Source organism: Amphiura filiformis, chromosome 4 (assembly GCF_039555335.1).
Source record: "Amphiura filiformis chromosome 4, Afil_fr2py, whole genome shotgun sequence".
Lineage (NCBI taxonomy): Eukaryota > Metazoa > Echinodermata > Ophiuroidea > Amphilepidida > Amphiuridae > Amphiura > Amphiura filiformis.
Window position 1 is genome coordinate 28010880 of NC_092631.1, and position 14460 is coordinate 28025339.

General features: G+C 37.4%; 1 protein-coding gene across 1 annotated transcript in view; it reads left to right on the plus strand.

The window, feature by feature from the left end:
* Positions 1-13798, plus strand: part of LOC140150098 (xanthine dehydrogenase/oxidase-like) — a 60017-nt gene extending 46219 nt beyond the window's left edge. Inside the window, exons 30-35 of the mRNA XM_072172103.1 lie at positions 857-1077; positions 2142-2216; positions 2550-2602; positions 8342-8522; positions 10688-10876; positions 12867-13798. Of these exons, the coding sequence (XP_072028204.1) occupies positions 857-1077; positions 2142-2216; positions 2550-2602; positions 8342-8522; positions 10688-10876; positions 12867-13040 (893 nt within the window). The 3' untranslated portion in view covers positions 13041-13798. The remainder of the gene's footprint in view (positions 1-856; positions 1078-2141; positions 2217-2549; positions 2603-8341; positions 8523-10687; positions 10877-12866) is intronic.
* The last annotated feature ends 662 nt before the right edge of the window (positions 13799-14460 follow it).

Sequence of the window (14460 nt, forward strand, 5' to 3'; positions counted from 1 at the left end):
TTCTGATTGGCTGCTTTGATACAGGAGTGTATGAAAGGTATTCAATTTGATCAGGATGAAAAGATGCATCTTCTCATCCGGATCAAACTGAATACCGTATTTCGTCAAATAGTCGCCCCCCCCTCAAATAAACGCCCCCCACCACTTTTTTCAACCAAGATGTTTCAAAAATTCCGATATTTCCATGCTATCTTGTGTAGTAAGCTTACCAAGTTGCTCACATGGTCGGTAATAGCAGCAATAAATGGCGAAAATCAGGCATCCGAACCGGAAGTGAACCAAAAGTCAGTGCCAAAAGGTCATAGTTCGTCATTTTAGCGTGACTTTTAGGCTTACCTAATGATTTTAACGGGAATTTTCGTGCTAAAAATGACCTCTAATAAACGCCCCCCCTTGGGAAAATGTTACGCCCCCGGGGGCGTTTATTCGACGAAATACGGTACCTATAGATTAAAAATGACTCATTATCTTAGTTGATATAGCTGGAAGGTGCTAGGTTCAAATCCTGGATGGTCTGTGGGATTTTTTACACTTGTTATCATTCATGCTGTGTGGTGAGAAGTTTAAATCCAATTACCGTAAACATTCGCCTAATGGTGCACCTAGTCTCCTTTGCCTTGGGGTAATTACCCCAAGGCAGAGAGCTCCCTCCTCTAAAAATCCCAACAAGAATTAAGGGTATGTGCCCTTATTTTTTGGTGGGATTTTTATGGGAGGGCACTTTTAATTTGTGTCTAAATTTCCAGTTATGTCAAGGCAGCCCATAGCGCCATAAGGTGAACGTTTACGGTATATTATTAAATTACCGGCATGTTTGAGCCATTTTTCTCTAAACCTTTTCCCAATTTTTAGGCAGCAGCAATGGTCAACATCTACTTAGATGGGTCGGTTCTTATCCGTCACGGCGGAGCAGAAATGGGACAAGGAATACACACCAAATTGATCCAGATAGCCAGTCGCATATTAGGTATACCTGTGAACAAGATTCACATCGGAGAGTATAGCACTCATGTTATACCCAATGCTACAGATACCGCTGCGAGTCATGGTACAGATCTGTTTGGCATGGCAGTCAAGGCAAGTAAAAACCAAGGTTGATGGTTGGTTCATTAATGCTCTGCGTGCTAGCCATGCGCTTCAATGGAAAAAGTTCAAGTTTCGAAATATTTTCTCAAAATATCAAGAGCTATCGTAAGAACTACTGAATCAATACTAGGCTTGTTTGTACTCATTTAAATGCATTTTTCATGCTGATTCCAAATATGGTCATGAAAATTTACATTTCTGAAATTTTTGAATTTAACAATTTTTTTGGAAACTTGTCGTCTGCAGTCGACACCCATGTGAAGAGAGTTAAGCATTCTCCTCCAGTGGCGTGCACAGGATTTTTTGACTGGGGAGGCACACAATCCTGTTCCCCTGAAGGACGGTGCAGAAAAAGGTTGACCCAATTTTTTTTAGATGGTTTTACAGAGGTTCTAGCGACCAAAATCAAAACACCTGATTTTTAAGTTTTTAACATTAAATATGGCCGGTTTTAAGGAGTAGAGTGGTAAAACTTTGTTTCATCTTAACCCCATGAGAACTACCTGCCGATTGGCCAAAAAGAAGTTCTTATTATCAATTGGACCAATCAGCAACATTGTTAGAATAATTTCACCACACAAAAAAATTGGGGTGAATTATTTGCAAAGCTCCATTCTGATTGGTGATTAAAGTAAAGATATCATGTAATTGACCAATCAGAGGCAATGTTAGATCGGCAGGTAGTGCTCAGGTGGTGATCTTATCAGAACATTTTCTGACTCAAACTGGCATGAACAGTGACCACTCCAGTTCCCCCAAATGACCATTTTTCGCCCGACTGATAGGTCAAACTGGGGGGTCTGTGCCCCCCTTGCGCACGCAACTGTTCCCTTCATGTCACAGCTAGGGCACAAGATGAAACAGCCAAATTCCAGCAAAAACTACCCGTGATGAAGCAGTCTATCTCGAGTGACGTCATGCTGACCAACCGACAGTATCTGTTTTGTATATTATGTTCAGATACTGTGTTTTTTACCTTGGAGGTCCAGATCAATTGAATATAGCATTCACTGCTATACTTTGACCAATAATATTTTCTTTTCTCTCATTTACAGAATGCATGTGATACGTTGGTTGAAAGACTAGCCCCATTCAAGAGTGCCAAGCCTGATGGAAGCTTTACTGATTGGGTAAATATAGTGTCAATTGTCAAATAACACACATACACACATGTATAATTATAGAGCCATGCCGAGCGAGATTCTTTCAACCCTAATTCTGGCATTCCTGGAGTAAATACCAAACCGACCCAACCCGTCCCGAACCATTTGGATAGATCCCACCCAATTCTGACCTCTTTTTTTTTGGTACACCCGACCCGCCATTTCCGAAATTCTGTTAGCCACATTCGGATCCTTTCAAGACTTTCCAAATCCAACCTGATCAATGTAAATTGAAAACTTTGAATGACAAATTGAATGTTCACAAATAAGTTGACCTTTTCTTGTCTTCTCTCACTGTAGGTCAATGCAGCATACTTTTCTCGGGTCAATCTCTCTGCGACTGGATTTTACCAGTGAGTATTTTCATTTTCAAGTATTGTAATAGCCTCTTAAAGGGGCATTTCGTGATCCACAGCCTCATCCCCCCACTTTTCCCAAAAAAAGTTGAGATTTTTACACCACTGGATACCTCTGGCTACATAATGTTTATGTACCAAATATTTCTTGCAGATTAATTCGTTTAGCAAAAATATCGCCAAATTTGAATTTCGTTCTGGTGCACCAGAACGAAATTACAACACATTGTCTATGGAGCAGTGTAATACACATAATCATGCATAACTCGCAAACGCAAAATCGGAATCAACTGAAATTTTGGAAATAAGCTTTTTTCGTGGATATCTACTGAAAAATGTCATAAAAAGAGGATGCTAGGATCACAAAATACTCCTTTAACCTAAAACTTTTGAATGTTGTTATGAGTGTGCCACAATGCCCAATATTGAATTGCCTCTTTGTTAAATAAATGTTATGCTTAAATTATAGAACATGTGATCATAACAGCAGTGTAACAGGGCAGCACTGCACCATGGTAACTAAATCACACTGAAATTGTACAAAATAATACACACGAGCCCGAAGGGGGTTGTGCATTAGACGCATCAACATCTCAGTACAAGTGCATTATTTTGTACAATTTCTCAAGAACAAATCTTGTGATTTTTGTAATTTTTATAACAAAATTGTCACTAAAAATGTTGGAAAATGAAAGCAAATGTAAATGCATAAACCGGCAAGTAAAATGAACACGTCCGAAAGTACTGCACGTGCAATATTGTACAACATTTATGCACGGCGAGTAATTTACTAATGTTTGCTCTGATTGGTTCTCACTATCTAGGAGTGTATGAATCACCATTATATGTGACGTGTCATGTCAAAAGGAGACAATTTTGGGCAGGTTATCAATTTTGAGGTTTTTACATATCTTAAATAAAGAGATATTTTGCTCCACAACGCCGTTTTCCCCAATGAAATTGGACATTCCTAAGCGAAGATATTGAGTTTGTAAGTTATGGTATTATAAAATTGGAAATTGAGATATCGGTCTTTAAAAATATTATTGACAACGTTGAGAGTAGGAATTACCTCATAAAATGTCTCAAAAAATACAAGATGCCAGTTATATTCCGGTCTGAAATTATCAGACAATATTTTTAACATTAATAACAGCACAAATTTGCAACAAACCTAAATTGTGAAAAAATCACCCCCGGGCAGATTTGTGGCTATTTCTCCATTTACGATCCTGCCCAAAAGTGTCTCCTTTGACATGACACGTCACATATATTGATGTACTGCCCTCAGGCTCACTTCCATGTTAATCATGTCCTCAAATTCAAGAGAATACATGTGTAACATTAATTTAACAAAGAGGCAAATCACTATTTGGTATTCTGACAAATTCATATGATATGATCATTATATTTCACAATATGAAATTGGTCATTGTTTTTTTCAAACCCGATTTTTTTTGGCATATTTATTTGTAATATTTACACATGTCCCAACTTACACCTTAATGGAATCGGTCAAATTCTGTGTGTTTGTTAGGTAAATAGAGCAATTTTGACATATGTTATAATTCACACATTAGGTCCCCCCATAGAACTTGACATTCAGCGGCCAAAATAGCCAGTGGGGTCTCTTTCACTTTACCTTGTTATTTCGACATATTAAAATGGACAGAACCCTTTTCTGACTGATATTAGTTTTTACTTAAATTATTTCATTATTTTGAGTAAAGAATAGCAATTCAAATATGATGGACATAGTACATTATGGCTTTAACCCCATTTAGCTCAAAAATCTGACCTCTAGTTTTTGAGTATGAATTTTTGTACTCCACACCTCCAGAGGTCATATGCCATATGCAAGTATAAACATTTTGGGGTTAGAGAACAGTGGCATAGATTTCTTTTTGACATGGGGGGTGGGGATTGGAAAAAATTACTTGAATTGTAGTGAATGTAGCACCTTTTGGCGACAGAATAAGTTTATGGTAGAAATGCGCGCAAAGCTTGCGAAAAAATTTGCCATTTTGAAGCTAAAGGGATGAAATATGGTGCAAAAGTGGAATAAATGTGCGGGAAATGCCAAAAAATTGGCATTTTGGGGGCTAAAATGGCCAAATATGAGTTTCATTTGATCAAAAACCCACATACAGGTGTCAACATTAGGGGGGATGATTGTATGGACCATCCCCCTTTCAAAATATTGGGGGGGGGATTTATCCCCCAGGATCTATGCCTATGCTAGAGAACTGACAGATGAGCATGTTGGGTCCCAAAAAGTGCACACAAAGGTCAATGTCAAAATGGTTCAGTGCTGGTGACACTTGCATCAGCAGCAACCTGCATCTTGGTCTAGTCCCTAAATCTTTATCATGTGACTGAATACGGATTATAGCGCACATTTGAGGGTATTAGGACAAGATTCATGTTATTGCCCTGCATCAGTTGAGGCATGAAATGTTCGCATGCATGATAATGTCACGAGTGCAAATTTTTAATGCACCCAAATGTTTTTCTCTGTTATGCAAATTCGCTACAGTTTAATGTCGCAGAAACATGTGTTCTTTCCAGAACATAAAAATTTAATGCTGCGGGAATACCATGCTTTAGAGTATGTAGTTCCGTAGCACAGTGTGCACATTAAACCTACTGAATCACAAAAATGGAGGATGTGCCCACTGTTCAATCGTTTGTGTATACACCTTACGTGATTGAAAATTATCTGACTCCACATTTTGAGTTCAATACAGTGGTTTGCACCTGAGACGAATATTCGTCTCAGGTTTGCACTGTAGAAAAATGAAAACATGTACCGTAAAACCCCGTCTACAAGGATATACCTAAGAAACGCCCTCAATAAAATTGGTTGCTTGTTGTATTTGGAGTTTGAGCAAATATATACTGGCACTGGGTGGCTATGCATTCCATCTAAGTATGTTGTAACACCAATCAATTGTATTGACATAATAACGACTGTTTCGCATATCAGGATCGTATAGCTCAATTGATAGAGCGTCAGACTTTGGAACTGAAGACATGCTGAAGAGAGCATGGTCCGGGCACCGGTTCCGTTTTTTCATTCTCGTTTAATTTTAACTTTTTGACATGTTCTTTTTATCTTTCTTCAAATCTACCTTTCTACTTTTAATTTTAGGTGCGTTTTTTTTTTTTTTTTTTTTTTATTTTTTATTTTTTTTTAGTAATTTTGTGGTTTTATAGAAACTAGTAAAAGCATTTATTCTATATAATAGCGAATCCCACGGTTAGACAGTTGTGTTGTAACTACTTGTCTGTCCTCGTCTTTGCAATAAAACCTATGTTGCACCTTTGTGCCATCCCAATTCTTGAGGTAGGGTGCGTTTTTGGCTTAAGCACGATTTTGTTTCTACTTGAAATGAAATCAAAATAAATATTGTTCTGTTGCCACAATTGCAGTTTTTCAATAAAAAAAAAAATAGATGAGGAATAATAATTATTCCATATTTGAATCTATTGTCCCATCAAGAATAGAGTGTCTTCAAAAACTTCAATCAATTCATCTGACAAAGGAAACTATTCTGGTCATTCAATTTTGTTTCGCTTGCACCTGTTATATCACAGGCGTTGGTAGAGAAGGCACACTTCTCTTGTCTTCACCAAGTAGTGATGTAAACACTAACATGATTAATTACCATAGCTAGCAATGGACATACACTATTTTTGTTCCACTTGAACCCATACTATAGGCTATTCGCTGTCGATGTGACGTAATTAATCGGATTAACTACCATAGCAATTGATGAATACAATTTCGAATATATAGCCCTGCACTTCATCGTTCACATGGCACCTATGCATTAAACCATAGTTGTCAAAGAAATGCTAATCACTCGCCATGTAAGATTAGTATTTATGAAAAGAGTGGTATTCAATCTATGTTTGGTGACATACGCGGGTGATTAGTGCAATCTGCTTGATGGTAGTTATGGCGATTATTACGTCACTTCGACAGCGAATTGTAGTATAGACGAATCCAACAAGCCAAGTGATGGTCAGAATTTATTCGCCATTATACGCTGGTGAAGTTGCGTAATTAATCGGATTAATTACCATAGCAATAGGTGAAAACAATTTTGAACATATCGCTGCGCTACAAGCAGGTTACACTCATCACCTGTACTGTGTATGTCTGCAATCATATAGATTGAATACAATACTGGTCTTTTCAAAGATCTTACAGGTGCAGCATGATATGGTTCAATGAAGAGGTACCGCCTGAACGTATCAGTGTATAACGCGGTATATTCAAAAATTGTTTTCACCTATTGCTATGGTAGTTAATCCGATTATTACGTAACTTCGCCAGCGTATTGGAATAAAACAGGAGGATGTGAGTTCATAAGGGCAATGTCGGGGATAGGTCACAATCGATGTGGAGAGATGAGAGGTCCGACCAACAGCCATAGCGATTCAACTAATTCCAGCGGACGGTCTGTGGCTAGTAAGGAATCGCCTTTTGACCACATGCGCAGATCTGTCTCGTCAGGAAGATATTTAATATCCCGAATTTATAATAGGCCTATGCCTACCAGTTCCATCGTATAACCGATCTGCTAGAGAATATTTGTTACCATGTTTAATAAATTCGTATTTATTGTATAATAAAATGTAGCCAAATGTATATTATGTGTCACACGGTTTTCTGCTGAACCACTAGCAGGCTATGTTACCACATCTATGACAATGACAAAGGTGAATTTTGATGATTTTTACGATCGTCCGGATGAGCAAATTACTGAATGGGTCTTTAGTTCCATCCTCTCCTTATCCTGCCAATATTATATGAATCAAAGAAAAATTAAAATTAAACAAGAAAAAAAGACAAAGAAAAGAAACAATAAAAGAAAAACAATAGAATAAATTAAACTAAATATGAAAAAAAAAAAGATCACGAAAGGAGTCTTTAGAAAATGCAAGAAAATATAAATGAAAAGTTTGAACAATATTTTGTTTATAAAAGTTTGTGTGACCGTGATGAGGCTCGAACTCACCATCTTCCGATCTAAAGAACCAAAGTCTTATGCCTTGCCAAGTGAGCTATGCTCGTGAGATGCTTGAAATAAAGATAAAATAATACATTGTATACCTGCTTGTGTCGGTAAATGATTTGCTCAAATTCCATAATGATATAATATTGTGGAGGGCACTAGCGTGAAATATGCTATCATCACAGTCGCTTCTATTCCTTATAGACGGGTTTCTACGGTATTTTATCTTGACCAGTATTTGTGAGGCCTGGGGTTCAATCCCCACTGAGTTCTAAATTTTTCTCTCTCTCAATTTCTTATATGTTAGTTTGCCAGGTCGATGAGATATGACATGTATGATGAGAAAGTAGGAAATCATGCATGACAAGCTAAGATTACAAATGCGCCAACTCAGGTAGTGCAATGGTATAAATCTTGACTAGTATTTGTGAGGCCTGGGGTTCAATCCTCACTGAGTTCTAATTTTTTCTCTCTCTGTCAATTTCTTATATGTCAGTTTGCCAGGTCGCTGAAATATGATGAGAGAGTAGGCAATAATGACTAGCTGATATTACAAATAAACCAGCTGGGAACTCGGGTATTGTAGTGGTATAATTCTTGACCAGTAATGTTGAGGCCCAAGGTTCAATTCCCAGCGAGTCTTAATTTTTGTCTCTCTCTCAATTTATGTCAGTTTGGTAGAACCTCATAAAGTCACCTTTTTTAATTACAGGACCCCTCGCATCACATGGGACTGGGGTACTAAAACCGGCAGACCATATCCATACTGCACATTTGGAGCAGCCTGTAGCGAGGTGCAGATAGACTGTCTCACAGGCAATCATGAGCTGTTGCGTACAGATATTGTTATGGATGTGGGGAAGAGTCTAAACCCTGCTTTGGATATTGGACAGGTGATGATGAAAAAAATAATTTTTTGATTGGTGTAACCTGATTGACCCTAAAAATAGGCTAGACTTTTTTTCTTTTCTTTTTTGCAAAATAATTAAAAATCAAATCAAATTAAAAATAAAGAAACAAAAAAGTTCCAAGGCCTTTATCGTATGCAATTTACAGCTTAAAATGTGTGTGTAAAAAAAAATGCCGACCGACCTACCCTAATTATTTTTTTTAATGTTACGCCAATCAAACAATTGTTTTAGGCCTAATGTATGATCTTATAATATGGATTTGTTTAATTTTTTTCAAACCTGATTTCACACATTCGGGCACTTTCTTACGCTCTCATGCCAAGGTAGTAAAATCTCACGCCAAGGTAGTAAATCTCACAACAAGGTAGTACAATTTTTCCACATATTAAATTGGACTTTAATTATATGACTAACAAGAGGATAAAGGATTAGGATTTAATTATGTTGCATTTGGCAAAACAAGACAATACTCTTTTATTTCCAAAAAAAAACTAGTGCTGTATTTTTCTGGAATTGGAAGCAGACCTGGTGCCACTGTCAGCTATCGCTTTATAGACGACACTCAGTAACAGCGTTCGAAATAGGGCCGGTCAGCCGGCCATTGGCCTGTAACTTTTTGACCTGGCCGGTAACTTTTCTGACTGGCATCTAGTTGCCGACCCGGCTGGCCGGTAACTTCTTAAGGTCAAGCCCGGCTGGCCTGTAACTTTTTGAGGCATATTTCGAACACTGCTCAGTAACCAATGAAATTTAGAGCTTACAAACTAAGGGAACAACCCAAAAGTTCGATGAAGCCCTATAAACGAAAGTCCTTTCGTTAGAAGGCTAACCCCCTCCCCCCTCCCCTCTAACGTAAGTGACAAATATCGAACATTCCAACCCATATATTATAGGATACAGAGGCCGTCGCTATGGTGCATTGGGTTGTGGAGGGGGTGTGAGAAAGCTAGGATATTGATCACGTTTATGCATTCTATTTTAGAATATTTTTCTTCATTATCTTTTTGGCACAAAAAAAATAGGACTTGCTGGATTTTCGATTAAAAAAAGAATGTGCTACCAAACACAAACGTTTTCGACATCATTCGCCAAATGTTAGAAAAGGTTGCCAAAACGCTTAAATGTCGGGTTATATAAAGGGTATATAAAGGGTAATAAACGCTTTTCATATTAAACATTTTAAAACATTTTTGATAACCTCCTGCAAATATTCTAAGATAATTTTCTTAACAAAATATTGTACAATAACATTTTGAAAACATTGTAGAAATAGTTTTGTAGTGTGTTTTTATGACCTTTTTATAACCAGGGGGATGAGACTGCTCGAGTCAGGTTAAATGTCGGGACCTAGGGCACACTTTGAGAAGAGATGATATACCACTACGGCAATTTTTGAAGTAAAAAGCCACGCCTTGTGATAGGAAGATGATTAATACCATTATGCCTCATAAGTTCCTTGGTATAACTGATTTACTATAGAATAGTTCTTATACCATAAAATATATTTAAAATATTATATCATATTGATTAAATGTGACCAAATGCCGGAAATAAACTGACCTATAAATCAATAAGCCTTTTTTGAAATATGAGCGGGCACAAAAGGAGGGCGTGCTTGGAAGTGAGTACTTCAAAGCACGCCTCTCCTTTTGTGCCCGCCATATTTCAAAAACTTATTCAGTTCAGATCATGATATACCACTTGTGTGAATCGTGACCTCTTTCAGTCGCATAAATATAACCCTCAAGATATAACACGTTTAAAACGTTTAAAAACATCGTGTGTTTGCTGGGACAGCTGCTTTAAAAATGAACTTATGATGACGTTGCAGGTTGCGAGTACTGCACTCCATATTGATTTGAAATCATTTTGAAGAAACCAGTGTAAAATGTCAATATCGTACTTCGGAAAATACTAAAATTTGGAAAATGATTTATTAATTCCCCCGGTTAATTCCTTAAAAAAGGTCAAATTTGACTGATGTTTTAACTACTTTTTTACAAACATAATCAGACTTTCTGACCCCCTCCCCCACTAACGAAAGAACTTTTGTTTATAGGGCTTCGTCGAACTTTTGGGTTGTTCCCTAAACCACACACACTGACTAAGAATGTCCCTTTAATGTTCATTATTGTTTTCTTTTTTAGATTGAAGGTGGTTTCATGATGGGATATGGGTATTTCATGCTTGAGGAACTTCTGTGGGACAAAGATGGGACACTCATCACCAATGGACCTCATAACTACAAGATCCCATGTGTGCGAGACATACCTGCCAAATTCAACATCACCTTACTCAGAAACTGTCCAAATGTTAGAGGGGTTTATTCTTCTAAGGTAAGGCTAAGAGAATTTGTTTATTTACTGTTGATATTGGGAAACCAAGATGATAGATTTACTATTATTATTGTTATGGTGTTATTATTATTACTGAGAAGAGCTTTTTTTGCTGTCTACTAAAACTAGTTTTTACTTCTCTCTTCTGATAGCTTTTTACTGATACCTTCTGAAGATAGTATTGATGATCGTTTTTACTGCTATCCACTGAAGATAGCTTTTTACTGCTCTGCTGTCTACTGAAGATAGCATTTTACTGCTATCCACTGAAGATAGTTTTTGCCCAGCAAATACAAAACGTTTCGACATCATTCGCAAAAGGTTATAAAAGGTTGGGTTATATAAAGGGTATATAAAGCGCATAAAACGTTTTCATAACATTAGAAAACATTTTTTGATAACATACTGCAGATATTTTAACATAATGTTGACGAAACATTTGGCAAAATATGTTTACAAAAAATAGTTTACAATAACATTTTGAAAACATTTTAAAAATATTGTTGTAGTGTTTTTTAAAACATTTTAAAAACGTTTTTGTGTTTGCTGGGTACTGCTATCTACTATAGATAGCTTTTTGTTGCTATCTACCAAAAGGTAGCTTTTTACTATCTACTGAAGTTAGTTTTTATGGACTATAAAAGATCTCTATTGACTGCTATCTGTTGAAGATAACTTTTGTAATCAATCACTCCTCCCTCAGTGGCATATTTTATGGCTGCACATGTGGCCAACTGACAAAATTTAAATTTATATAAACAACTAATAAACCTGGCTATTAGTAGGGATGCCCACTCTCAATACAGTTTCCACTAGAACGATTTTTCATTTACTGTGTGCGTGCACTCACACACGTATTGTCTATGGAGAAACTGATCGATACAAGAAATCCCAGGCATGTTAAATGGCGTACATACTTGTTTTGATCCAAATGTAGGCCTATATCAGGGTGTTTCAAGAAATTCCTGATTCCACCAGAAAACATTCACCAAACTTTTTCCTGTTTGGTCAGTAAATAGAGAGGACCTTCCTGCATGAAGAGATCAACTTTTTTAATGAAAAATTTAATGAGATGAGAACTACAACAGGTTGAAGTGACACCATTCCGTGCATCAGGTGTTCAAACGCAATTATCTCCGAATTTGGAGTGAATCAGACAAGCAAACTTACATACTCATAAAATTTAACTATTTATGAAGACAAAATGTGTAGGATGTTAAGAAATTTAAGAATGTTTAAGCCTACATGCCCATCTCAAATCATGCACTTCCCGTGCACTTCTCACTACCATGTCCATTTCATAGGGAGTATAAAACCGGGGCTTCCATGCACACAGTGTATTGCTCAATGTAGTAAAGATAACCTTTGAGTTGGAGCAAATTACTCAAAATTGGTAGTGATTAATGTTACCAAACTTATGCCATGATGAAATATAATAATTTTTGAAGATAAAATGTGCTGACCTTAAAAGATTGAACAATGTTTAAGACTACCGCTTTTCATTTGAAATAATGCACTTATTGTTCATCTCCTCTATGGAGATATTTTCCATGGCGGCCATCTATGATCATGCTTGAGGTTTCAACAAACAAACCATGGGTTTTGAGGTCTTATAGTTTTTGTTGTATGTCAACAAAATCGATTAAATTTTCAGGATGATCTTATTTTCATGTTGTTATAAGCAAATATAATGTTCCAGATAAGATAGTTAATAAATACATTAAGAAAAAGTACCTTAAAGTTGCACTTTCTGTTAGTATTCCTCTTTGGACTTTAACTTTTTAACATGTTCTAGCAGCCCTATATAAAACCGTGACACTCGAAAGGCCATATCTCTGGAATGAAACGTCCGATTAAGATTATTTAAACGCCAAAATGTTTCTTTCATCAATTCCCATCCAATAAGTTAGGTCTGAATCAATTTAAAAGTACTTCAATTTTTAGTGGACATGCCTACTATTAGATAAATTTTGATATTATTTTCTTACAGGGCATAGGTGAACCACCCTTCCTTCTTGCAACCTCTGTGCATTTTGCTGTCCAAGATGCCATCCTATCAGCCCGATCTGATGCAGGGAAGTCAGACGTGTTCTCACTGGAATCTCCAGCAACAGCCGACAGGATACGCAAGGCCTGTGGGGAACTCAATTTCACAAAACTGTAGTTTCTTATGCCCATAACCCCAGGTTGTCATTGCTTAGATAACCCACTGACTTCTATACATGGATAGCGGGCGGCGACCAGTAAAGTGAAACCACTTGGCCGCCATATTGGTGAGGGCAAAAAAATTTCACCTCACTGATGAGTAAAAAAAATCCCCCACCCAACTGTGTACAAAGGTATACATTAAAATTGAAATTAAAATTAAGATTGGGAAAAAAAACGCTTCCGAAGGCAGCGTAAAAAAAAATTAGTTCAAATTGTCCTCCAGAAGACATGCAAATGCATGGAGTACAAAAGAATCAATGCCATGAATAGATGATTGGTATTGTACTCACTGATCTTCTACGATATTGGTGAGGGCAAAAAGCTATAGTCAGTGGTTTCAATCGGCGACTATCCTATTACGCGCGAGCCCGCTATCCATGTATAGAGGTCAGTGGTTATCATGAAGGTTTGTTTGGAGCTTTAAACCCCATGGGCAGGCACTGCTGTATTTCTTACAGTGCCTGTAATTGGTTGATTACATGATATTATAATTTGAGTAACCAATCAAAATAGAGCTTTTTGATCTCTTGGCTCTTTTTAGTTTAATCCATTTCAGCCCTGCTGAGTATTCTTATCATATCTCTGATTGGCTCAATATTTGATATAACCCTTTTTGGAACCAATCAAAATGGTTCTTAGTAAGTTGGTAATTCCACCGGTAGTACCCATGGGGTTAAAATCAAAGAATTGTGGTATAAAATTTTGAGGCAAGTTACACTGCAAAATTCCTGGCGACAGAGTGACTACATCGCACTGGAACTCTGAAGTCACTACCGCCGTCACTCCAGAATAACCTACCCTATGGTGGCCGACAGAGTCACTACAGGAGAGTGACTACATCGGAAACAAGGCAGTAGGGTACTATGCAGCAGTGTCATCACACAGTGACTACAACTGCTAGCCTCCGATGTGTTACCTGCGCGGTGCCGCATCGGCAACTCATGATGTACACCACCGACTAGATTCCGACAGTGGTCCACATCTTGTAGTCACATCAAAGTGACTTCCGTATCCAGTGCCCCATGCGTCGCCTGCTCGGTGCCCAGTCGGCGAACTTCAAGGTGACTATGCTGCCGAAAGGTCGTTGACCGAACCCTGTTATGAGTTCAACACTTGGGGACGCGCGTATATCTACCAAATACGCGCTGATGATGACAAATACGCGTATCATGCTTGTTAACTGCTTGTATACGCTCATGAATGGAATGAGTTGGTTTTATAATTAATTGATTGATGCATGCTGTACAGTGGGTCTGTGGTTCTACTGCCGTCTTTGTTTTTGTTTTGTTTTGTTTTATCGTGCTTTTGCATTCTTTATCATTTATATTTCAACTGTGAGACTTCCGATTCATTTTGTTTCATTTATTTATTGTTCT